Below are 27538 nucleotides of genomic sequence, written 5' to 3' on the forward strand. Positions count from 1 at the left end.
GACTTCTTGAAGGACATTCAAAGCTCTTCTTTGGATGTTGGCTGCTTAGACCAGTTATTGGCAATTATGCTTGTAATTTGACATAGCTCAGAATTTTCTTCAGCAGCCACACTTCCACTGAAACCATTTCTGTTTAGGCTTCAACAGACAGTAGATGGATCAACTGAAGGCCCAGATGTATTTCTTAGATTCTGTGTCAGGTCTTTGCTTTTCCTATTTCAAGATATGACTGATACTGTTCATCTGCTGTAGATATTTTTTAGGCGTGCGGCGCCGTCTTTTGTCCCCTGCTTTCCAATTTCTTCATGCTTTTAAGGACACACTGCACACAATGCAGAGATATACGAAGGTTTTACCTGACAGCTGTTTGGGAATGACCTTGAAAAATCCAATGAGATATGAGATGAGAAACAGAGATGATTCAAGACTTTTGCACAGTACTCCATATGAATATATTAGTACATCTTCAGTCCTTTAGCATTAGAAACCTCATAATACAAATTTACATTTTTTATATGCTATAGTTTCTGCTGTGCTGTGTGAGGCATACTAAAGCAAGGCTTTATTGTGATTTATATCTGTCATTTCCTCCTGAAAGGAAGTCGAGAGTTAAGGAGACACCAGCACACTACTCACACTAGTAAACCATATTTATGAAAGCTGGCTGGTTGGTACCAGACTGCACTAAATGCTATTAATGTTTCATTGTTTAAACCAAACTAAGAAGCAGTGTGGACAGTTCTTCATACCCGTGTGTGCTGCATATGGGAGGAGTTAACTTCCCTACCAATAAAATGTTCCTCATTACAAGAGAGCCACAAAATTAACCAGTTATGTAAATGTATATACAGTATCAAACATGGTAATGATGCTTATAAATTAGGATGAATTGTTTGTAAGAGACTTGGCTTGTTTGCTTGTTTTCATTGTATCAGGTATCAGTGAAACCTCGGGAAAAGTTCAAAACTTTGTCCAGTACAGCGGTAAAGGAAACACGAATTTAAATGTAAATATTTCAGGTTCAAAGGCACAGGCAGAGACTCACAGGTGAAGTAATGTTATTCTGGAACTTTGCACTTACAACGGAAACAAGAATACAAGATCAAGGCTTGCCGCTGGCCCGCTGTTCTCTCTGCAAAGCAGGTTTTAGATCACTTCCTCTTCCTCCCCAGTGAAGCAGGCGTGATGTTTACTATCAATGGGGGATCAAAACATTCCCTCACTAACAATTACAGAATAAAAGTGGATGAACTGGCTTGTACAGGACACCTCAGCCTGTTCTCACTCCCGAGGCGTAATATACTGACGATTTGTCAAGTCCGGAGGAGTTCCTGTGGAACGCATGGGTTACGGATGAAATCCAGCAGAATGAGCTCCCGCGGTAATACTCAAGTGTTTTCTGATTTAAGTAAAACGAACATACATATGTAGATTCATTCCAAACGGTTCTCCTGTTTCCTCATTTTCCCGATCTCCTAATATAGGGATGTGTTGGGTGCCTGGAAGCGTAACACATACGCTTTGGATAAGAGTGAGAACATGTTGGACACCTATATCCAACAAGTTTTCATCTTCATAACTCAGTGAATCATTTTTGTGACAATTATAAATATTAACAACATTCTTTTAAACGATGTGCAGGTGGCGCTGAGGGGCCCAAAGTGTGCAAAAAGTATATACCTACGGAATTACACAATGACTACCATCGTCTTGCAGCCGAAATCAAGACCAGCAAATGCTTTGGTGGGCCTGTGTTAAGTGTAGTCTCAGTTTCCTGTTCTTAGCTAACAGGAGGGGCACCCGGTGTGGTCTTCTGCTGCTGTAGACCATCTGCTCTTCAGAAATGCTCTTCTGCATACCTTAGTTGTAACAAGTGGTATTTGTGTTACTGCCTTCATATCAGGTTGAAGCAGCCTGGCCATTCTCCCATGACCTCTGGCATCAAAGACATTTTCACCCAGAGAACTAACTCCAGCTCACTCAGTGTTTTCTCTTTTTCTGAACATTCAGTGAAAACTCCAGAAAGGGTTGTGTGTGAAAATCCCAGTAGATCAGCAAGTTCTAAGATACTGAGGTGAGCCAGCAAGCCCAGCTGGCAGCAACAATCATGCCAAGTCATTTAAATCACCTTTCTTCCTCATTCTGATGCTGGCTTTGAACTTCAGCGGGTCGTCTTAGCCATATCTACGTGTCTAAATGCACCGAGTTGCTGCCATGTGGTTGGCTAATTAGATATTTGTGTTAAACAAAAGTTGAACAGGTGTACCTAATGAGGTGGCCGGTGAGTGTAGAAGTCAGGGAGTTTGAGAGAACATTCGCGTTCTTGTTTAAACTTGAGGGGGTGATTATTTCACAAGAAGAAACTAATTATTTTCCAAATCAAACTTGTTTAAAATCATAAATGACTCTGGAGAATAAGTGCTATGAAGTTGAGATCATAATCCACTATCAAATGTCAAGTATCAGTGTCTTCCCCTGAAGATATTAAATGATATTCTCTCTCTTCTCTGAATAGCTCAGCTGAGTCTTTCTTTTAGCTCTGGCTAAGTTTTCTTCCTAGAGACTCTCAGCCTGTAATCCTAAGGTGGTTTACTGTAATTACCAAAGACATCAAGCTGTTCCAGTGACTCCACTTCTTTAAACGTCTGTGTCGTTCCCCTTAGTGAAGAAAGGCAGGCTTAGTTTTTCCATTTTTTTTTTTTGTTTTGTAAATGTACTATCCACAAATTAGAACCAGTGAAGCTGACTGGATGCACTTAATGATAGAGCCTTTGTCTGAACGCTTAAGTGTAAATAAATTACGCAACTGCACATCATATAATTTTCTGCATTTAAAATAGGAGTGGCATGAAAATAGATCAGCGAGCTGCGAGAAAGTAAGAGGCATCGTTTACGAGCGCTGGTTGTAATTATATGGAGCGCTTCTCCTCATCTAAGTACATAACATCAAAGGAATTTATAGTACCAGTGAGAACATGTAAAACACAAAGCAGTCCAAATATACATGTGAGCTCAACGCAAGAGCTGAGCATATATTACTCACCCCTGTCTAAAGTCCTAACCAGAGTTATTTTACAGTGAGATCACCCACGTGTGACATGACCACAACTTCCATTATAGTCAAGCCTTTCAGTGTGGGAGAAAAAGAGGCTTTAAAATAATCTACACACTTTATAGTGCACAGTGTACAAAGGTAGCAAAGAATAACAAAAGCATTTATGCATGAAAGCCAGTGCGTGTTTGTCGTGGGCTGAACCTTTCCAAAGAAGCTGCCTTTGGAATTTTCATCAGAAGTCTGTTTACTTCCAGGAGCTCCTCTCACCAAGCCGCCGTTCTATATTTACAACGGCCTTCATTGTATGTCATTCATGTGGACAAAGTGGTTACTTTTATGCAGGTGTCATGGAGCAAACAAGCGTGAATGACAAATAATGTAACAGTGGTGTCTGAAGCCAGGATGCGAAACAGCAACTGGAGCGGAAGGACATTGTAGGAAAATAATAATGTGGGATTACATGGTTTAATCTCCAGTTTAGTTTGTCTATAAAGTAAAGTCATTTCCCTTAATCCCACACCTTCCTGGGCGCAAGTGACAACAGGAAAATAGAGCCTCTGATAGCTTTAGGTAAGAGGTCATATGGCGGGATGTTTTATATGAATTTATGATCACCTAAGTTAGAGTGTTAGTGAATTGTTACATGTTCTGTTTGATCCAGGGCTCTCATATTGTAGATGCTAAGTAGAAAACTTATCTGGGCTGATGTTTTAGTCCTGGTGTCAAAATAAAAGTTTCAAAGCCTTTCTCACTAAATGTAAAAGAGATTGAATAAAACATAATTACAGCAAATGAACATAAAATGCAGTTACAGCAGTTTTCCTGTAAATCCAATTACAGCGGGATATATTTGCTGTTACTCAACCTGTTTACAGTGTAGGCCTCAAGAGAGGTGGCTCCTTGCAGGGCAGGACGGTTATTAAACAGGACTATATCCTCTTTGCAGGTCTAGCACAGAATTAGCTGCGGTGTAGAAGAAGCAGATCCTGCACTTTCAGCACTGTTGTGTTACTGGGACATATTACAGGGAAGTGCAAGAGAAACATTTTTGACAAGACAGATGAAGAGAGACGGCGTATGGGCTCCTTCTGGAAGAAGATCAGACAGGGGGCTGGACACAAAATGCCATGGTCCAGGAGAAGTGCCACCAAATACCTGTCCGATGGAGGTGGCATCAACTTCTCAGAGGTTAGACAATATTTAAATAAAATGTGCTCGAAAGCAAAGAAGCCATCACCATGACCTTATTTATTTAATTGCGTGAATTTTCCATATAATTCTGTTGCACAAGAACGTAAAACGTTCAGTTCAACGGAATCCGGTTAAATTACATGTAATTAATTGGTATACATTCAGTTTGTACCAAGCATGTGCTCTTTATTGCTTAATCATATGAGTAAATAAAACTTTTATTTTATATATTTACATATATTTCAGTTTTTTTTATTTTATTTAACCTTTATTTATACATGTAATCCCATTGTTTCAATATAAAAGAGACTAACTAAATGAAAATCGCGAAAATTGTTTACACAATATTAAAACGGAAAAATTCAGATGCATTTTACTCATATTTATTTCTTCATGTTTATAAGGGCAAATAATGATTTTTACATTGTGGCAAATAAGACATAGCCATTCATTTATATTCATTTATTCAGCATGAGTAACAACCTTGTATTCATTCATAAATAATCCATTATAAGACAAGAAACCTTAATGATTGCTAATGTGCCTTGAAAGAGAAATGTGTTAAATAGCATATAGGTCGAGTAGCGTTAAGATACTCGTCATCATATCCAGCACCACTATTATTATTATGGGAAGAAGAAGAATATCCCATGTCTAACAGGAAAAACACTGAAATATGAGTAAGTATACAGACAGCTTTAAGCCCAAAATAAAAATGGTTGGAAAATATGTCAGCAATTGTAAATATGGGCTACACCGTGGTTCAGTGCATTCCACTTGCATAAGGTAGGCAGGTCTGCTTTACTTTAGCACCTGGACAGTCAGACAGACGGCAGAGGGAGGCAGAAGCGCAGCGGGGTCCAGGTCTCTCCCTATGTGTGTCGTATTTAACAGTTACTCGCGAAGAGTAGAGTCTGTAAAAACACAGTACTCAAAGAAACCTTGTCCAGTAACTTTGGACAGCTCTGATTTTTCACTTATTTTTATGTGTTGTCGACACTTCCCGACGAGAAGATGAGCGGCGGCGTGACGCGGGCGGTGGAAAAGGGAGAAGAGGACGACGAAACTAAAGTGAGTGATGCTGTGTGACACTAGCTTAAAAGCACTAACTACTAAGTTTAGCGTTGCACTCACCCGGATTTCATACTGGGCACATTTTGGCCCACAATGACATAGTTCCCATTAGACTTCCCAATTTTTAAGAGCAGTTTTTAATATGAAAGCGAAACTTTTACCCGCAAATAAGAATAATAATAATAACCTCACATGAACTATGTAAAATAATGTGACGTTAAAGCAAAAATCTGTTCACCATATTTGCATCATGTTTCCTTTGCTGAACACAACGCAGACTGTTTTTATAAAGATGGCAAATCTAACATCACTTAAGATGAGATTTAGGATCCTTGGACTGATATCGTGATATTTCTCTAACAGTGTGGGGACATAATCATGAACATTTTTAGTAATACTTAATAAAAATTTGAGTAAACGCTTCTACTTACCTTAGACCGCCAACACTGTTAATTATAAGCGACGACTATTTAACTAATGACTCTTATTTTAAATAAATAAATAACTCACCTGTGCTGAGGTACTCAATATATGATGCAGCGTTAACTTTTCTTGTTGTTTACTTAAAAAGTGGAATAATGGCAAAAGATGTGGGCTGACCCACCAATGCTGAAGTCACTTCAATCAAGGGACTCTGAAGCGCTCGCTAATTTTTTAATGTTTTAAACTTTCAGGACCTTCGAGATTAGTTATTCATACCTCACAAGACCATCAAACGACAATAGTGTAGATCAGGGGTGGGCAATTCATTTCCCCAAGGAGCTGCATGAAAACTATTTAACTGGTGAAATTAACCAATCTTCATTTCATCTCTTTATAAGCTTCTTAAGGAAATTAATTACCCACCTTTGGACTAAAAACTTGCTGCTGTATCCTATAGAAGCTGCAGAAAGAAATTTGACTACTTTAAATAAACTATAAATAATGCTAACTGCAACACATATATTTTAAAGCAGAATTTAACAGCGCATATTTGGCAATCCAAACCAAAACTGTGATGCTGCACCTGCATCAACAACTTCTAAAGGCAGTATACTTCTGATGTCACATATGGCAATAATCCTGTTGTATAAGAAATCAAAATCTAAGCAATAAAAGCATTTAAAGTAATTCCAAATGTTCTGTGATTTCAAAGGATAAAAACACCTCAAGCAAGTCCAGCCACTGTATTACAATGCTTCTTTATTAATAACTTCACCTGCACAGAAAAATAAGCACTACCATTGTAGATACACCAAGATTGCTCTCATGGGCTCAGGAAGTGGAACAGATTCTCGTCCAATCAGAAGCTGGTTCAATCCTTGGCTGCTCCAGTCTCCAGTCTTTCTCAAACTGCGTTGCGTGTGTGTGTATGATGTTTACATAGAAAGCACTTACATGTATAAAGAAGTGCTTTTGGGAATGCTTAGAGTGATCAAGTAGAGAAGGGAAGTGCTACACATGAACCTTGACCATATACAATAAACTTTTTAAGAATGAACTGATGTGTTCACACAAGGGAAACGTAAACGCTATCAACTCATTAAACACCAGTGAACAATTATAGCCTCTAGCCGTGTTTTGTTTTTGTTTTTTATTACACATACAGGAACTGTAATCTTTCGAGCCATTGTAGAAGGATGACAAAGCAGGTGACCGGACATTCAAGAAAGTCAAATTTACAGGGAACTCTGAGCGTTACAGCGCTCATTAAGAATGTGCCGGTACTTGTTGGTTTGGTAGTTCAGTAGAAATATGATCACTGGCAATCAAACAGTTTTTTTTCTTCCAACTGTCTTGCGCATTGTTTTCTTGAGATGCGTCCTTGTAGATACTAAAATGACAACTATTTATTGTGAATCTGCCAAGTAAAACATTAAACATTGCGTGATGCTGTCAAGATCGCGGTTAAATGAATTTACTCCTTTAGTCCAATGGTTTTATACGTGTCGAGTCATGTTGTGATGCCACATGTACTGCACGGTGGCAGCGCGAATGAACAGATAATTTGTTTATAAAGACTCTTGGCAGGAAGCAGATATCTTTCCCAACAAATGCACTCATGCTGTTCAAGCATTTCTCCCTCTACTGATAGATCTGGTGCAACAAATTCATATGTAGATGAGAACTGTTTGTGGTTTGGAGGGGATCTTGTTTGTGTGGACTGTTCTGAGATTGTTCTTGACTATAGTCTCAGCAGATGCATGCAGCTGAGAAGACAGCAGTGTTTTCACATTCAGTTAAGTAACCGGTGAAATAAATTGCTGAAAAAGTAAATAAAAGCAACCAAATTATTTCATATTCTGAATCGCCTCTTCACAATAATGCCTGACAAGTAATACGATGTGTTTGTGCTGATATGCTGTGTTTAGTTTTCTCCAGATGTAGTGCTTTGCATTAGGGCCAGACATCTTAATTTTGGTCTCATCTGTCCAAAGGACATTGTTCCTGTCTGCGTTTTGTCCTGCCTCCTTATGTTCTCTATTCTTTTTCTTCTCTTCCTTCTTTTATCTTCTCTTCCTTACCTCAGTCCCAAACCGGCTGTGTCAGATTGCTGCCTCTGTTGGAGATTTCTTCCTGTAAAAAGAGAGTTTTTCTTCCCGCAGTCACAAAGTGCATCTTCATATGGGGTTGCTGAGTTTTTCCCCAGAATGCAAAATCTTTACCTTACAACATAAAGCACCTTGAGTTGACTGTTCTTTTCCCCCCGACTTTTCAAAAAGAAAATCCACCAATATAGCCGATATTAGATTATTTTACATCATAAAAATGTGGTTTATTGTAGTTTTATAGCTAGAAGTAAAAGTGCAATGCTAGTTTTTTGTCTCAAAAATCTTCCCAGTTTTCTTATTCAGAGATCCTGAGACCCACAGGTGTCGAACTCCAGGCCTCGAGGGCCGGTGTCCTGCAGGTTTTAGATGTGTCCTTGATCCAACACAGCTGCTTTAAAAGGCTAAATGATCTCCTCAACATGTCTTGAAGTTCTCCAGAGGCCTGGTAATGAACTAATAATTTTATTAAGGCGTGCTGACCCAGGGTGAGATCTAAAACCTGCAGGACACCGGCCCTCAAGGCTTGGAGTTTGACACCCCAGGATAAGAGCCTTTGGGTATATTGTATATATCAGGCAGAGAAAACATGTTTTTTTTTTTCACCTTAAACGTGACCTCAAATAACCCATTTAAATACATTTAGAGGTTTATTTTGTATTAAGTAATGGTAATGGTAATTTAAGGGTAATTTTAGGGTCTCTTGTGTCATGTGTGTGAACATGATGTGAACAACAAGCGTGTTCTAGATAAGGTTGTTATTAAAATACCTTAGCTGGATTCCAATGTGGTTTTCTTAGCTCCACGATGTACTTGGAGAGCAACATGGGCGAGATCGCATGCAAGTCTTTTGTTTGTATTACAAACACGTCTAAAGGTTATGTTGGCACTACTCATATGTCAACAAAAACAACTGAATGACAATGACAGCAGGAAGACAGTGAACCGAGGTTAAAGCAGCACTTAGAAGTTAGTGAAAGAATATGGGGATTTTACATATGTTTGAACATATATCACTAAATCAGAGCACGTGTATATATGACTTTTCCCTATGTTAAACATAAGAAAAAATGCTTTGTTGATACTCTATAAAAGTAGAAACCCCATATTGTTTAAAATTGTGAAAATGGTCCTGCACAACTTTCCAAAGACTAAATATGTCAATTAATGATTTTGTACTGTCCAACAGGAAACCAGATGATTTAGATCATTAGTTTACTAACAAAAAATAACAAAGAAACCATAAAATAAGCATGTTTAAGAGTCCTTCTTAGACGGTCTGCTGTCTCCTCATTTGACAAAACAAATGATTAGTTGATTGTAAGTTGAACTGTCGCTTCATTATAAGCTTAAAATGGCCACGAAACACATGTTATGTAACAGAATATCAGGATTAAGATCACTTAGGAGATGTGCGTACTAAGTCAAAGATAGCTGGATAAACATGCACTAACGTGAACATATTTGGTCGGTGCAGCATTTGACTTTTGTTTGCATGGTTTTGTTTGCTCTGCACACACTCACCGTGCCAGTAACTCGTTATATAAAGATACTTCATTAATGTCTGTTATGTAACTCTTAACGCATTCCTCAGTGTGCTGCAAACTACCACTGTCACTATGTGGCAGATAAATGAGGTCATTCCTCGATCGTACATTAAGATACTAACAGATCAAAGAAATCATTAAATGCCCAAAATTAGCGTGACATTCATACCCATGATGAGTGTATGTAAAATTGTAATCACAACTGCTTCCCTTTGTCACATTTATCAACAAAAGATGTTAAAACAAAAGCTCAGTAGGTTCTTATGTTTAGACTCGAGCTAACCATTGTAATATTCGTTTAAATTCAACGCCAACAAAGTTTTTAGTCCACAGTTCTGTATAATCTAATCAGTGGAAATAGTCCCTCCAGTTTTTTCCATGCTGTATTTAACATCACAGTCCTGCAGGGAAGCTCTGAATTGCGTGCCTCCTTGAACTGGCGCTCTCGTTGTAGCTCTGACGGGAGAATAATCTGGAGGGGGGAAAAAGGGTTGGGCATCTGATGCAGCCTCGCCCAGCCATGTAAGGCAAGACAGCCGTGGCTTCCCATGTACTTAGTCACACAGATAGAGACAGTCTGGATCGCAGCTGCCTGATCATCCCCGGGAAAAGTCCCAGACAACTTTCTCAGCCCAGGTAGATGTAAGTGAGATTCTTTCTGAGATAAAGTGGCATGGTGATTATTATCATGGTGATTATTATGAGGGTAAAGTCTGTGATGGTTCTTGTGGTTGTAATATTTTGTTTTTGCATGGTGAAGTATAGAGCGGTGGTTGGCAGATGATTCATTTAGCTTTGTCTTCCCAGTAGACCAGTCGATACATGATCTCTGCAAGGAAATTCTTTAAATGAACATTGCCGTCCGAAAAGCAACCACCAGACTTTTATTATTCAATCTGGATTTACCTGATTCTGTTAAATTTCTTCTCACCTCCTGCGTGCTAGCAGCGGTATTTAACTTGTTACATAAAAGTAACAAGTAAAAGTCACGCCTCCTATTTGTCAGTTGTTTTCTTGTGTCATGAAAAAAAATGACTCAGCTTTCATTGTATTAGTGCAATATTCTTTGGGGATTATTCTTGAGAGAAGTCTATATTAATACCTATAATGTGTATGGCGTGCGCAATCTGGTGGAGCAGGATTTGCGGATCACAAAAACTTTTTTTAAGCAGATAATTACATCTTTATTCATAAGGTGTTTAGTCTGTTGCTTAGTAATAAAACACGTCTGTTTTGACTGGTAGTGGAGATGGGTAGGTTTCACACATGGCTGTGAACTCGGGAGTCTTGCTGTGAGTTACTGCTCGGCCTGGTTTCCCCTTTCCAATGTTTTTAGCTTGCTTCAATGATCTCTGAGTGGCTGATCCTTTATTCGGTGTTGCTCTATCCTTTCACTATGACATCATCTCCAGATCAGTGAACAGCAGTCACGGAGGAGTTAGTTGCCCCCTTGGTGGGACGCTCCTCTATCGATTGTGTAAGGTCACCGGCGATAGAGGGATGCTCTGGTAGCCCGGACTCGTAGGGGAAGCTGTGATGCCACCTACTAATCAGTACTCATGAGTCAGGCTGGACAGATTTATAAACAGCTGTTTTCACGTCTCCAGTGAGTCTGTTCCAGTAATGATGATGTGATCTGCAGTGTTGTTGAGTCTTTGATCATCTCAGCTTCAGAGATAATGACTATCTAATTCTGCTCCGCTCCACTTACACTGTCCAAGTCCCCCTCATGCTTTTGTGTTCGGGTCTGAGATAAGCCAATCTTAAACTGCTCAGCTAACAGTTTTACAAGTTTAGGAATAATTAACTATTTTGATCATTGTTGAAAAAATGATCTCCATTAAAAAAAATTCTTTTTTTCTTTCCTCCAGTCAAATTACTTCTTTTCTTACATAGTAGTAAACTCCATATCTCCACAATATGAGCTGTTTTCATCCTTTTATATGAATCACTGAAGTTACACCCTCCACTAAAGGAGGTAGAAAGAACTAGAAATGCATACAGTAGATTTGGCACCTCTCAGTATTCCACTCCCATTGTTTTTTATGCTGAATGCAGGACATTAGAGACAGAAAACAGACTCTCCCTTTGGGCTCTCTGCTGCTGCTCAGTTACACAGTTAACCTACAGTTTGTCTTTTTACCAGAACGTTTATCTCAGCACTTTGTTTGCATTTTTGCATTTAATGTTTCACGTCTTTATTAGTGTCACAGCACAGAGATTCGTAATAATTAGTTTTAACTAGTAACTAAATTGTTAGTAATTGTTAATGCTGTTGTGCTCATTTCCAGACCGCATTTTATTCTCACACACCAAATCGAAAAGTTCAAATGCCACGTGGTTAGGAGTGCTGTTCTCATAGCCAGAGCTGTGACATCACACAGTGCCAAGAGCAAAAAAAACCCCAAAAACTGCCTGAAACAAAACATTTAGCACAGTCTGAAGCATGAGCTTTTGGCTGATTACTTGCAGACTGCTAGTTCTACTTCATGTTGCACAAAACAGTTATTTAATGGTGCTTTGTTCCATGCCTTTAAAGGAAAATCAATCAACTCCCACAGAAAAGCACGTCCCTCAGTGGCTCTGATATGATCAGTTAAACTATTGTCATGAGCTTTCCCACCTTATGAAACAGTTATATTTGTAAAGATAATATTTCTTTGTGCAAAAAATGCTACTTGACTTTGCACGCTCTGTGTTCTTTAGGCTTTTAAGTTATATGAGGTCAGGCTTTTACAGAAGCCCTGAGCTGCACAGACAAGCCTGGAGAAGCTGCTCTCACAAGTGTCTGCCTCTTTGTCTCAAGAGTGGAAGCAGATTATTATCTGCACTGTAAACGCACAGAGCAGATGAAAGGATTTTTTTTATTATGTTCATTAAAAACATGTGAGTTAGCTCATGCCCATAGAGCAGATACATGTAGATAGTGGAGCTGTGTAGCTCTGATGATGTGGAAGTATATCGAACAATCTGTAAATGCAAGTCTACGCAAGTCACCCAGTTTAGGAGATAGCTGTACAAATCCCTCTAATCTCTTAAATAAAACAGAATTTAATGGGACATTTAAATGTAAATTTAAATTCACAAACTACCCTGGCAACTGTATGATTCTGCAGAAAAGACCATGCTAGTGGCAGGCTTTATAACAATGATGATGTCTCTACTCGGCTAAGCTGTGATGTTAGCAAAGTGCACACTTACTGGCAGGTGCAGACAGAAGTTTTTACAAGCAACAACTTGCAACGAGGCTTTGGGACTTTTTAAGTATTGGGGTGATTCCTGAAAAGAAACTTTGCAGCTGAGTTTTCTTTCTTTTCTTTCTGGCTCTTTGTGCGCCATAAAGAGAGTGACATCTGGTTTCCTAGCATTCTGTCTAAGGCAGATATTTCTAAAGGTGATACTTTTAAAACATAACACAGCGTAGATGACTTAAACCACAGGCCTGGGGAACATATGTCAATCTGATTTTAAGGAAACTTATGCTCTTAAGTCAGTCGGTTTTGTCCATACATGCATTTAATGGCTTTTACATCAGGACTTAACAGTCAGCACTTACTTCTATGCAAAAAAAAAAAAAGCATTCAGCTATTCTCAGTTCTATTTCACCTTGGGGCGTGATCACAGGTAGCGGCCAGCTGCTCTGTAATAACACATAATAACACTTTTTGTAGGAAAGGTGGTTAATAAGTCTTGCAGTCAATTGTTGGGACTGTTTTCATGCACCTGGCCCTTCCAATATGTGCAGTCAAGTCATTGTGTGAGCTCTGACTTGTGATTCATTACAACTATTACTGTCAGCAGAAGAATAGCATGTGGTGAGGTGCACTAACAGCTCCGCCCAGGGTGCGCCTGTCCCATGATGCGTCTCTGTTGAGAGCAAAGCCCTTGAGGTGTCCCTCCCTCAGATCAAAGTTTCAGACTTGGCTTACCTCTCACCTCCTCTGTGCTGATGGTTTTCAGGTGGCACAATCGCGCTCTGAGAGCTGCCATTCAAGCTAAGCCATTTGTTTGAATTGCAAACAGAGAACTGGTTGCTTACGTCAGTAGCCAAATGTGTTCCCCGCATTTGATGCGTTGTTTAACGTGGCATGTTCATGCATGCAACGAAACACTCCAGAATCCAAAATCTGTTTCCACTCATTCACACAGTTTCATTTTATCCCAGCGACCATCGTGATGAGCAGCCACTAATCAACAAACCACCAGCAGTCAGTGGGCGTACCCCCAACTGCCTTGCCACAGAATTACTGGAAGCCTGACACGGTTAAACGGGATTTCACAGGAAAGAAGGCATGGCTGACTAATGAATTTGCCAGTTATCGTATGTAAAACAAAATCTGTAAGAAAAAAGAGCAAAATATCTTATTCTAGGATGCGTTCTACTTTCCATCTGGTGGTTTTCTTGATTAAAAGTGCTTTTCAAGTTTAAACCCCGAGCTTGTTTGGGATTACACTGTGTCCCTTATATCTCGAGTATGTGTGTCCATGTGCTCACAAGTAATGCTTTCTTGAAGCTGACGACAGACTGTGGTATGTAGAGTACGTGTCAGTGCCTCTCAGGTGTCATTTGCACTGCAAGCAATTAAAGGTGAGTAAGTAGGAACAATGTGTGAGAAACATTACCATTACTAAATTATTTCAAAAGCATGCTGGGTGCCACTGATGAAACAGGGTGGTATTAATAATGAGAATATTCTAGAACAAATAGCGTGTAAATGTAAAATATGATTCAGGTGGAGTTTTATGGCATTCTTTTGCAGAACCAGAGAGGGAGAAACATCTGGTTCTTTGCTCTCTTTGCATTTTGTGAAACACAAGCATCTCAAATGCTTGTGAAATAGCTAAAATACCTTTGTGATGGAAAACAGGAGGCTGGAACTGGAGAAACATATTTATGTGGGGATCAGTAAACCAGTGAACAGCAGCTGTAAACGTCTGGTGTACGCAATACAAGTAAACAAATCAGCATACCTCAAACTCATGCTATCAGGAGTGTTTGAACTAACTCAGCATATTCTAGCCTTTTGTCATAATAGTAATAGTTTTGGGTATTTACTACAGGATTACAAGTTCAAGTTTTTAAACTAAACGAAGAAGACAGTTACAGTGCAAGAGCTTTATTTTTGCCTCAGGCTCTTAAGCTGTGAGCCATTTTTGCTGCTACCTGTTGCCCTCTGTGGTCGACGCCCACACGGAGTTTAATTAAGGCCACTGATGACAGCGTGCACAGCAGAACTACAAAGCACACAGTGTTTTCACAGGAGCTTGGCCTAAACAATGACTTAGCATATTAAGCACTCCATATGCTCATATACTGTAGGGTGGGGACACCCTGAAAACAAACTATACATGAGCTATACACTCCAGACATAGTGGATTTGGAGATAAGATAAAAATTAACTGTTACGTAGCTCACCAGCAATTAGGGTGTTATCCTTCACTTTCAGGGGATTTTGTTTGTCAAAGGGACTAACCCGTTTGTTTTCTTTGCATACTTGGACTAAAGCAACACAAATACACCTTCATCCTACTAAATGGGTGTTCCCAGGGACAAGTGCGTGTTTTTACAATATTAAGCATTTGTTTGTTATGTGGTTTGACTAAAGTCACAGGTGGATTTAGCTGACTTTCTCGGGTGAGTTAAATGTATTTGTGTCTAAGTTTGTGGGAGAAAAAAATGAAAAGTACCCCTCAAAAACGAATTACTACAGCAAGTCACGCTGATTAGCATGTGAGCGTAGATTAAAGAGTCATGATCAGCACACAATGACACGTACTTCCAGTGAAAGAGTACTCTCACTGGCGGGAGTGTCTGCCTTATTAGAACAACAAGATGCAACACTATTGCAGCAATAACTGGCAAGGACAGTTTAAGGAGATGATCCACACAAGGGCACATTTACTGGGATTCCTGCTGCCTCATTCACAGAGCAGAATTAACTAGAACTGAACTGAAATATAAGTAGGCGATATATCAAAATAATAGAATAGAATAGAAAAGTATACACATATAACAATATCTACAAAATAGAATGCAATGCACTGCAGTAGATTCGAGAGAAGAGGTCACATCTCTCAGATCAAACATAAGGCATGATGCATTGATCAAAACAAACAGAACAGAACAGATACTATAAAAATGAGTGGGACAGACTAGACTAGAATACAACAGAAGAGATGGACAGTTACAGTGAGTACAACATGAGTTATGTTAGTCAAACCATCTGAATCTTACTGGAATTTCCAGTGTGTGTGTGTGTGTGTGTGTGTGTGTGTGTGTGTGTATTATATAAACTTTAGTTTATAAAAGCCTGCATGACAAATAATCTCCGTATTTTCTGTTTCCGTTGCCAAGGCGACACGTTGACTCTGGAGTGACTAAGCAGTCACGGATGTTTTGAGTTGTGATATTTTTGTCCCTGACTGGTCAGCCTTGGTTTCATTTTCTCCAGTGTTTGGTCATAATCACCAGACTTGGCCACGAGGGTCGAGTGGAAATGTTTCCTCATTGGCGGTTGCTAGGCTTCACAGTTTAGCTGTGTGGCATCCATGGAGAAACCTCAATAAAGGGGAAGTTTTATGCCCACCCCGCCCCCCCAAAAAACGCTTTCTCTCTCTGGCTTTCAGTTCCACCCTGTCTTTCAGTTGAGACTTTCATTTTGAGCCCTGCTTCATTTCCCCGATGCTTCATTTAGCACATCTTCTTATCTCATCTTTCATTTCAGGACCGTTGCAGGCAGCTTAGACTCAGCTTACAACGTCGAGACCAGACAGGCAACACCTCACAACAGCACAACAGTAAGGTACAACTTCAAAGCAGTTTTAAAACTATTTGTTAACTGAGCGAAAGAGAGGAATGCAGAATGGGAAGTTTGATATATACATATGAGGGTTTGTGTTTGTTTTTGTTTTTTTATACTGAATGTAGGAGAGCACCATAGAATCTGTGCCGCCGCAAGAACCTGAAGAGCAGGAAGACGAAGTTGAAGTCAGACCTCACATAGAAGTTGAAGTCATCAAAGTATGTGAGCTTGTTTTGCTTGCTCATGTTTATTGATAAAGTTTGAGCAACTCAACACTTCAGTTTTAACTGAACTACAGTCACGTGTATTATCTAACATGCTGCGGTCACTGTGTCATCCAGTTTTACCTCGGAAAAAACCCACCGAAAGAAAGCGTCAAGATGCTTACGGACGAGGTGTCCCAGATTCAGGAGGTCAGTGTGTGGACAAATCAAAGCTGAAAAGCTATTGGTGGAAAGCAGAGTGTGTTTCTTTAAGCACAACGTTCAGCTGTGTCAAGAGTATACCTGTGGTTCTGCATAGTACACATCTTTTTAATGCCTGATGTGTTTTTGTATTTAGGTGAGGTATTGTCTGAAGACTCTGAGACAGCAGATGGCAGCCAGGCAGAATGGCAACAACAACAAGGTACACACCCTCTGCCTCAGAAACAGTTCAACAGATTATCTTTGGTCCGGCAATTTGGAAGAATAGTGATTTTAATGCCTTAAAAGAAAAGTATATTACAAGTTATGTATATATGTGCTGCATATAAGGCTAATTTCCTCCTCTGACCAAACAGTAAAGATCTACCAATTTTACAAGATCTACATGACATTTATAAAATAAAATAAAAAGCTTTTTTAGATGAGCTTTGCCCTTAAAATAGGTAGCAGCATCTAAGTAAAATGCAAATGACGGAGCAGAGTTAGTGGTTAACAATAGCTTCCATATAAATGATAGAATGTTTAAGCAAGAGTTACAACTGGAAAATTACTTGCCTAGTTTAGATGTTATTTTGCAGGGTTTAGATGTGGGGCTTAATCATTCATAGATGCTCTGTTGCTTGGGAGAGCTTGGAGACGACTATCATTATTTATTTGAATGCAATTTTTTTAAGTTGCAAACACAGAAATATCTGCCTGTATCCTTCAGTTTGATACCAAATGCATATCAGATAAAGAAGATGTTATTATTGAGCATAAACTTGTAACTGCATTTGAACATGGGTAATTAGTTGATAGGTGTATTTAGTGCAATTTAATTTAATGTAATGTTTTTAACATGGGACTATAGAAAGTGACCTTTGAGTGCAGTCACTCCAGGACCTGCAGCTTTTAGAGCTTCATAGGTTGCTGCTTGGTCTTTGAGTGAACTGTGCGTGTGGGTCACCTTTTCTTAACCTAAGAGGCTTACGAGACCTGTATGGCCTTTATCATTTGATTATTCATCAGTTTGAGATGAATGAAATGGGGAAATGGAAGAAACCACTTTCAGCTGCAGTTCATTTGAATGCATTCAAAGTTTTATTCAAATGACAGTCGTGATGGAAAAAAATGCCTGTCCCTGCAGCAGTTCCTCATTGATTCAATCCAGACAACTGCCTGCTTTTGCAGAGAAAATGCTACCCAGGCTTTCATCAGCTCATAACAAAGCTTACCACACACACACAAGATATTGTCTTTCCCATGCATTATTCTCGACTTGGCGGATCATAACAGCTGCTGTAATTCAACACCATCTACCAAGCAAGCAGTGTTGGAGCTGCAAGAAAGCTTGTGTGTGTTTGTGTGTGTGCGTGCTAGTCAAACCCAGTATCTTCTATGGATCGTATATAGGTAAGGTAGGATCAATTTACACTTCCCTTTAAGTGGTTTCAGATTGTATCACAGTGCATTAGATGTGTTGTGTCTCCGGTAGAGGAAACCATTCTGTCTTCCCAAATAGGAGCCTTGAGTTAAAAGATTATCTGAGCAGAGTTTAACAGCTCCTTGTCTAAATGATGTTGTTACCTCAGGCTAGACCATGCAGCCTTGTAAACACAAAGCAAATGGCCTATCAGCAGCCTCTTTTGTCAGTTTGTTAGCCCACGTTGAGCCCTTTGGTTCAAGAGGCTTGTGAGATTAAATCTAATTGAGCACTTTCTGTGTGTGTGTGCACGCTCAGGTTGGGGATAATCAGGAGGAGAGTGCGAGGCTCAGAGAGGTGACCAAACGCCTGTATGCTCAGCTGAAGGAGATGGAGAAGCAGCATCAGGAGGAGATCGACATACTGCAGGTCTGTATCAGGAGATGAGTAACGTGACACAGCTTCCTGTCCACTGCAGCTATGACTCACCCCTCTGATGCTCTCTTGCTCCTTTAATCGTCCTTGTTATCTGTCAGTGTTATCTTTGGATTTCATCCCTCATCTTGTGATCCTCCACTGTTTGGATCTTTGCTCTGCAGTACATTCATCTGTCAGGACATGTAGGGGCACCGCCCGAAGACAAACACTTTACTTTACATGTGCAATTCTTTACTGTTAGTGACTCCAGCGAAACAAAATTACGCAACAGGAGGATATGAGACCTTATTTACTAGGAAGTTATCTAAATCATTAATTTTTTTGACTGAATTCAGTTTAGACAGAAATAGCCGAGAACAATACATGTAAAAACAAAACATACAGTCACTTATCAAGCTAAAGGGGATCAATTATCCTGATTTTTTATATCAAATGTACTTTGTTACAATGAAAGTTTCAAGTGGTGAGGTCAAGTATGTACAAGCAATACCTGTGAGCCAGCAGCTCAGGCTTTAGACTGCATTAAATGCTCAGTTTCAGCATTTTTGTACTCGTAGCTCTGTGTGGGATCATAGAGGGAGGATTTCCTTAATATGGTCATCCAGACACACAGATCTGCTGTTTAACCTTATGTATGTGATCAAGAACACATAAAACTACTCTAGTAGAGTCCAAGAATATAGTTGTATGCATAACAGGTTCTCTTTAATGCTGCCAGGAGAAATTAATAAAGCTTAGAATAATTAATTTAGCATTTCTAAGAAGACCTGAGGAGACAGATTGGAAGCCTGTCCGGAGATATACGCCGCCTCTCACCCAGTGACTGGAACAAGCTTCAGAATGGATGCATGATTTCTGAGTAGGCACTGTTTTGCCACAACTAGTTCAAAACTTTGAACATCTCATGTAACAAAAAGCAATAAAAAGGTGCAAATAAAATGAAACTGGGGGGATTTCAACTAAGCCACATTTTCTACTCAGGTGGCAACATAAGTGAAAAAATACGTGGAGTTACAATTTGTTAATTCAGTTATCTTGGGGATGCTAACTATGGCAGTGAATCGGCCTTATCAAATCAACAAAAACCAGACTCAGGTCAAACTTTATATTATAGCACACCAGAAGGAAGTTCTCACACTTTGATTTTCCTCGCAGGCCGAGTCAAACGAGTATCAGGCACAGCTGGCTGAGCAGACAGAGCGGCTGCAGAAGGCCGAGGATCAGTCTGCAGAGAGAGGTCAACGGGTGGAGGAGCTGCAGAAGCTGCTGGGAAACATGGAGATCGAGAACGGCATCCTCAAAGACAAGATGGCTGCAGGAGAGGCGGAGCTGCTGGAGCTTAAAGCAGGTGGAGAGGAAGCAGGAGAGAAGGAGGAGAGGTAAGACTGCATGCAGACTCATAAAAGAAGAAGTTTCTAATAAACCAATAATGAGGAAAGGCTCTGCCTAGAGCATCTTATAAAATCTTATCTGATTGATGTTGCGTTATTTAAGGGAAAGCCACTTTTATGTCCTGCAGTAAAAGAGAAATACATCTTTTACTCACGTGCTTGACTGTATATAAGCTTTCTCGTGTATCTGCTTTCAGGTGTGCAGAGCTCGAGCAGGAGGTGGCTGTCCTGAAGGAAAAGATTCATCATCTTGACGACATGTTAATGAGTCAGCAGAGGAAGGTCCGCCACATGATCGAACAGGTATTTATGCACATAAGGATGTTGCCTGGTGGTGCATAGTGTACACAGACACACACAGACTCCCAAGCTGCCCATAAACACACACACACACACACACACACACACACAGGAAGCCACTAATGAGAAAATGTGATTTCTGAGGAGGCGGACACATAAAATAGAATTGATTTGGGGGGATGAAGCCAAGCGGAAGCATGTGGTGAAGCAGAACCGCTGGTGATAAATAAGTGATGATGCATCTGCTTCAAGCAGACAAGCATCTTGTGTTATTCATATGGTCTCTTATTGTTTGTTTGTTGCATCTATAACGCAGCTCCAGAACTCCCGCACGGTTCTCCAGGAGAGAGATCGAGCCATCAGGGACCTGGAGGAGAAGGTGGCTTTCCTGGAAGCAGAGGTGAGGAACTTTCTAAAAAATGCAAACACGCTGGATCACTGAATTTATCTCTGTTTTCTTTTGTTTTTAAAGCCTTTCTTTGCTCAAAAGATGATCAAAAACAGCTGTAGCTTTCTTAAATGAGCTTTTTAAATCTCATAATAAAAAGAGTCTATTATCCCCTGTGTTGTTCCTTAAACATGGCACACAGAAAAGAAGGTGGTGCTCCTGGCTGTGCCCAGGCATGTTAGAAAAATTCGTTGGCCTATTATTTCAATGAAATTATATTTTTTGCAATTATTTATAGATTTACAAGATCATCAGAATAAATTAGGTGTTGGTCACAGAACCATAAACAGACTATCGATGTCAGGTTTTAGTCTTTTCATGGGCTTTGCCAACAGTAGGAAAATATAAAATAGCTTTGTTGTTTGAATTAAACCTGTACCTGTGTCAAGCCGAATGAATGGGCCGTTTAACGTCGTTAATCCCGTTCCTGTTTACAGAACAAAGAAATGCATGACCACATGGAGTACTACCTGGCAGGCCAGGATCTTCCACCCTCATCTACTGAGAACAAGCCAGAGGTTGTTTACAGGTGAGTCATCACTTCCTAACTTACAGTCCTTTCTATTAGTCATCCTACAGTCAGATGTCTAAAATAATCTCTTAACATTTCTTTTTCTCCCCCACTTCTGTGCAGCAAACCGCTGACACCGACAACTCAGAGCAGCAAAGCCCTCCCATTCATCAAAGTCATTGAGATCAAATCGTGATTGGAGAGACAACCAAAGGAGTTAAATACTGTGTACATATTTATATATTTAACCATATATGTAAAATGTAGCTCTGCAGTGATTTTCTTTTAATTTTATTTTTATAAAGGCTGTTTTAGCAGAACTCACGCACATTCTGTCGATACCTCGTTGTTGCTTCTAGAGCTGTTCTTTGTACCTTATTTTGGTTTCCGCAAAACAAACAGGGATCCATGCAGAATCTGAATAAGCTGTTTCAACAGGTCAAACTATGAGGCGTGTCAGTTAAACGCTGTTGCTAGTCTAGGGTCAAATGCACGAATAATCACAGTGATTTTAGTGTTTTCATGATCACAGTCACTCTCGGGGTTCAGGGTCAAATTCCTCAGTGCTTTGCACCACGTTGCCAATAGCAGGCGTGCGGTTATGATGTCAGCAATAAAAACTTGTTTCACGCTTAGCTGAGAGATTGGGTCAATCGTCATACTATTTTGACCTTGTTTTAGCTATGCAGTGACAGACTAACTACTGCCTCAACGTGCTTATTGTACAGGCCAAACATGTTTTGTGCTAAAAAGTTATATTTAATTACGCTTATTTTTGCTTGATTATTAACATAATTATGCATTGTTCGCATTGACTTTGCTGCTTCTTCCTGTCAAATACCTTGTTGCACTCCAGGATGCATATTTTTAGAAAGTTACTTTATACTGTGAAGAGTGTAGATACCCTGAAGTTTAGTCTGCGTCACTTTTCTGTAAACTTTGTCCAGTTTTATTTAAATTTAATAAAAGAAATGGTTTATCCGACTCAGTTCATTTACAGCGCTTTTTGTTAAATCATGGGTTACTATATCCTTCCTCTATGACCTCACACCGCCACCTAGTGGATATACAGGGACAATAATTATAAAAAAAAGAGGGTAGGAAAGTTCCCTCAAAACCACAAAAACCCTTTTATCTTCATATAAATGCACGTCACACGTATGAATTTAATAAGTTAGCATAAATATCTTACATTTGTACATTAATCAAACATTTGTATTTACAATTTCAACTCTCAAGAAAAAATAATAAATTCAGTTGACTTGCTGCTTTTACAAAAATGAAATGAAATGACATTTTTTCCGGGTTGGCAACAATTAGGTTTTCCTCTGCACACTTTCAACAGCAAACACACACATACAGAAAAGGGGGAAAAAAACATCCTGTGACAGCAAGACTTTAACAACTGCATCATTTTCTAGATCAAAAATATAGAGGATGAGATGTCTCTCGCTGTCCATTCTGAGCTTATTTTAAGTTTGATGTTTTAAAGCTCATTTTTAAAGCCAACCAGTCAGTCTGCTACAACTTTTTATTTCCCAGTAGACTGTCCGCACACCATACAACCATCCTATGACAGTCAGTGCATCACAGCGTGCTCTCCAGTGTGTTGTAGTTGTCTTTGAAACTTTTGAGCTCCAGAAAGTGTTTGGGCCTCTTGCTGCGCTGGCCGGTTGAAGGCAGGTAGGTGACCTGGATGGTGGAGGGAGTGCTGCGGACAGGAGAGCCTGTCAGGTCCTTGGCTGCGGACTGGTGATGCTGGTCGAGGCTGGTGGTGCTGGAATACGCCTTCACGCTGAGGGTGATAAAACAGGTGATTTCAAATGTACTGCATAAACTGACAATGCAGACTGCATCACTTGCTGCAACAGAAATAAGACTGGTTTCAAGTCTGGACCAGTACGGTGACACTTACACGTCAGCCAGTTCGTTTAGAGCTTGCTGATATTCAAGAAACTCAGGTTCCCCAAACACCTGAAACAAATATTTAAATCCACATCAGCAGATGAAAGAATTAAACTCGTTATATTCTTGTCTTTTATGAACCCTCTGTGCCCCTTTGTTCTTCTAGTGAGTGTCAGATCACAGTTTACTTCATAATGTCAGGTGATGAGCAACCACAACTTTTTACTCTGAAGGAGGCTGTAAAACTTTGTAAAAAGACTCGATGAGTCAAAGAAGCAGGATCACTGTCATCACGAGGATTTCCAGAACTTTTCTGTCAATAAGAGTTGCTGATTCAATAAGTGCATGCTATTAGGCCATGTTACTGAAACTTTGTTTGAAGTGGCTTTAACGTTGTTAGACTCAGACGCTTAGCAAATAAACTTTCATGTGATGTGAAAACGTAATCGAACAGGAGACAAGGCTTGAGTTGAGGAGGAGGAGGATGAGATGGAGATTAGAGGGAGAAGAGACGTCTTAAATGGTCCTAAATAGTTTGAAAGCAATAACTGCAAAATCTAAATTAAAATGATATTTAGAATTAACACTTTACGGTAGCGTTAGATTTTCCATTCTTTCTGAATTCTGGAACCTGAAACATTCTAATAAAGTTCTGTTGGGATACAGTAAAATACAGTAAAAACGTTTATGCACCCCAGTCCCATGACGAGCGCTGTCGTAGCCTTCAAGCAAACGGTCAATAAGTGCACTGCGGCTGCTCTTTATCAGAGAGTGGGAGTTGCGCAGCTCAACTAGCCAGCTCCTGAAGCTGCGTCCAGTAAATGCGCTGGGGCTCCCACTTATCTCCTGCAAAGGAATTCCTGTGGCAGAGAGAGGAAGGAAGACAAGTTGAAGGTCAGGAAAGACGTTTTAATGCTTTAAATGGAACAAAAACAAAACAAGAACAGAATTAAAAAATTATTTTTACAGTAATAAAAAAAAAGCTGAGCCACAGTAGAAAATTCAACTGAAACCACAACAAAAAGACTTGTGAATCACTAAAACTCTATATTTCACTCAAGCTTGAAACTTTTGTGCCACCGCTGTTTGGCCAAAATTACAGAGAAAGGTGAGAAATGCATAAAACCACTGAGTGGACATATTACAGCTAACTGGCAAATGGTTACCTTTAATATGCCCAACAACGATTATATCATCTACTGATATAAAATCAGAAACATAAACAGACTCAGAGAAATCAGGCTGTCAGGTGGCACAGCAAGAACTCATGAACACGGCTGCAAACCACCACCAGCCAACTCAGTGGTAAGCTGCATCCGCAAAGCCAGTTCAAACTCTCCTGTGCAAATATGGGCCTGAACTGCTTTAAGTTGGACTCAGCTGAAGCATAAAATGATCCTGTCTTCTTTTGGATATTCTGACACTTCCGCTGGGATAAAGAGGAAAGGTGCTATCCAGGTTCAAAACCCATGTCTGTGCAGGTATAGGTACATTACTGCAACAGCACAGCTTGCATATGTAAGACGGCTTCCTTCATTCTCCTGGACAACATGTTTTGGAGCAACACTATGTTGAATCGATGCTAAATCGCCTTTTGCATGCCGGTGCAGTAAAAGAGTTAGGGTGCTGAACTGGCCTCCCTGCAGATCAGATCTGTCACCCACTGAAAAAAGAATGAAAGGGGTAGCCCTGAACCCTACAGCCAAAATCCTATATAATTCAATAACTCAAAACTACAGCAATATAAGTAAAACACTTGAAAAAGATGATGTGGGTTTGGACAGCTGTGAACAAGCTCAGCATGTTCAAAAGGTCCTCCTTGAATCCATGAACCTTCTCTGTGGTCTTCCTTTGTTCCTCCTGCACCTATACCTTCCAGTATATCCACTATCCCTCCTCTGCACATGTCCAACACATCTCAGCCTTGCTTCTATAACTTTGTCTCCAAACTGCTCAACGTGAGCCGCATTCTCTCTTGCTTCTACCTCTCCACCTGCTCCCTCCTTTTACTACAGATCACGATGTCATCTGTGAACATCATAGATCATCAGAGACTCCTGCCTGACCTCATCTGTCAACCTGTTGATCACCACTAAACTGGAAGGGGCTCTGAGCCAATCCACTGCGCCAACCTGTCGCTCCTGCTGCACACCTCACCGCTGTCTCGCTGTTCAAAATGAACATATATTTTCAAAATAACTTTTGAAAAAAAATGTACACAATTATTACACTAAATGAAATCCTGCCCACTGTCACGATGAATACATTTAAGGAACAAATTGTAACTCTCACCTGAGTCACGGATTGCATCCAGAGCTTTCATCCTGTACAGGTAGTTGTAGCAACCTTTGAAATATAAGATATCATATTGTTACGTTTAAAAAATTAAATAAATAAAAAGGACAACATTTGCTCAAAATGAGTTTAAAAAGCTGACTGACTTATCTGTGATGCCCGCTTCAGTCTGTCGTCTTCTTCTGACAGGAGCCGAGGTTCATAACGTATCTCATGAACTTTGGACAGTCTGGACTCAATCTCCTCCCTCAGACCCTGTAGATTAATTCATAAAGAATTTATTAATATTAAGGCACAAAAAGTTAATAATAATAATAATAATAATAATAATAATAAAAACAGTAAAGATCCACGCCTCACCTTTGGTGCATTGTGGCCAATAGGTACATGAGGCCCTCGGCGGGATCTCATTGCAAAACGCATGATCTGCCTTTTGACGAATATAAACAGCAATACAAACACCTGAACACAAAACCAAGCGTGACAGGATTGAGGTTAAAACTTATCATAAACACACCACCGTGTACCAGGTATCGAGCTTTTACTGTAACTTACTCACCAAGCTTCCATAGGCCATAACCAAAACAACATTGACTCCAGATAACGGCGATGACTCTGCCATGCTGCCTGTCAGTGCTTACAGTCTATGCGACGACGAATCACTCTACAGCTTCAAAGTATGCTTCGAAAAAATAAAATATCAGCAACTGAGCTGACCCTTGTCTTTTTCTTCATGGGCATCATGCGCTAAGATATGCTACTTAGCTTTCAGTTAGCTTTGCACTGTGAGGGCGGGGCTAAAACTGATTTCCGCTTGTGAGTGTTGGATTACCGTAAAACCCATGCAAGAAGGACACGCTAAACAGACTTCCTGTCGTTATATGATGCTTAGTATCTAGGTTATTATAATTATCTATTACTAAAGTACAAACAAAAAACTGCAAAAGAAAATAAAAATAAAAATAAAGACTTTTTTGCACCCCCCCCCCCAAACAACTAAGTAAAATTCATCTGTACACACAAGCTGCCTAAAAGGGCACAATTTATATCATATACACATTATATTACTGTTGGTGATGTTTGTAACACATTCAATTATCTATGTAGAATGTAATACTTATACATATTATTTTACCTGTTTCATTTTTTGTTTATTATTATTATTATTAGTAGTAGTAGTAGTAGTAGTATACAACAGTATGTAAAAGTATTGAGCCAGCCCTGTGTGAAACAGAAGCATAACTAAAAATCTAAAATACATGAAAATGCAGTATATTAGGAAAAATAATTCTACTATATTTGAAAGTTAATATTTGGTATAATCACCTTTAATTCTTCAACACAGCCTGAACTCTTAGGTTGTGGACAACCACTGTGTACCTCTACTTTTGTACTTTGTACACTGAACACAGTCTGAACCAAATATTTCAAATTTGTATTTATCACTCCACCAGACCTGGTGCCCCTGACTTTCAGTCCAGTTCTTGTGTAATTTAGCATATCTCAAACTTTGCTCTCTCCTTTCCTTCATTAAGAGTGACTTGTTGACAATCACCATTTCTAAGACTTCATGAACAGTAGATGGATCATCTGAAGGACCAGATACATCTCTCAGGTCCTGTGTGTGGATTTTTCCTTAAGGACGTGGCTTTTAGATATTGCTCATCTGCTGAAGATATTTTTTTTAGGTCTTTCACTGCTTCACTGCTTCTATCCTTCTCATATCCAGTTTCCTTAAAGATGTTTATAGCACAAGCACATCATGCTGAGATACATATGCCAAGTTTTCTGTTAGAAGCACTTTGGGAATCACAAAAATAGTATTTTATGTCTGTCAATTTTTGAATAGATTCAGCTAAACAAATGGGAACAAGCCATGTGTTTGACACAGGCTGCTAGAAACAAAGTGTCTAAAGATGCAATTCACAATTGGTTCTTTGTTGTGTGTTGTATGTTGACGAGGGCTGGACTAGAAAGGAGTGAAAAAGCAGCCAAAGTCAAAGGAAAACTTTGAAAGACATCAGAATGCCTGGAGAACTGGTGCTCACACATTATCACAGCATTTATGCATGCATATACTACATATGAGGGTGTTATTATGAGTATACTTGTGCATAAATATCGACTATTACTTGTTCATTTACACATCAGTTGAATATATTATTATTATTATTATTATTACTTCTCCAGCTCTGACATGTCACGTCTCTCCGTTGACGGTATAT

At 39.6% G+C, this 27538-nt stretch overlaps 2 protein-coding genes across 3 annotated transcripts; one reads left to right on the plus strand and one right to left on the minus strand.

Annotated features, from left to right (window-relative positions):
• Positions 1 to 4039: 4039 nt before the first annotated feature.
• Positions 4040 to 22097, plus strand: tuft1b (tuftelin 1b). Of its 2 annotated transcripts, XM_006787975.3 has the most exons (12): positions 4040 to 4243; positions 5261 to 5317; positions 16121 to 16198; positions 16324 to 16416; positions 16540 to 16611; positions 16760 to 16825; positions 18344 to 18454; positions 19619 to 19842; positions 20052 to 20157; positions 20471 to 20554; positions 21040 to 21131; positions 21237 to 22097. In XM_006787975.3, exons 1-12 carry the CDS (start codon positions 4133 to 4135, stop codon positions 21307 to 21309), a joined length of 1167 nt encoding a protein of 388 aa, XP_006788038.3. In that variant the 5' UTR covers positions 4040 to 4132; the 3' UTR covers positions 21310 to 22097. The 2 variants fall into 2 exon arrangements, with proteins under 2 accessions (XP_006788038.3, XP_006788039.1); XM_006787976.3 differs by lacking the exons at positions 4040 to 4243; positions 5261 to 5317 and adding an exon at positions 9957 to 10037 and having other exon boundaries at positions 16121 to 16193.
• A 162-nt stretch (positions 22098 to 22259) lies between these two features.
• On the minus strand, positions 22260 to 26109 carry LOC102786342 (lipid transport auxiliary protein 1-like). The gene is made up of 7 exons (XM_006787974.3): positions 25873 to 26109; positions 25674 to 25775; positions 25460 to 25568; positions 25311 to 25364; positions 23712 to 23878; positions 23029 to 23087; positions 22260 to 22908 (listed from the first exon to the last, which is right to left on the minus strand). The coding sequence occupies exons 1-7, from the start codon at positions 25933 to 25935 to the stop codon at positions 22701 to 22703; spliced, it is 762 nt and encodes a 253-aa protein (XP_006788037.1). The 5' UTR covers positions 25936 to 26109; the 3' UTR covers positions 22260 to 22700.
• Positions 26110 to 27538: the final 1429 nt, after the last annotated feature.

This window comes from Neolamprologus brichardi, chromosome 22 (genome assembly GCF_056152115.1).
Source record: "Neolamprologus brichardi isolate AB-2024 chromosome 22, ASM5615211v1, whole genome shotgun sequence".
Taxonomy (NCBI): Eukaryota; Metazoa; Chordata; class Actinopteri; order Cichliformes; family Cichlidae; genus Neolamprologus; species Neolamprologus brichardi.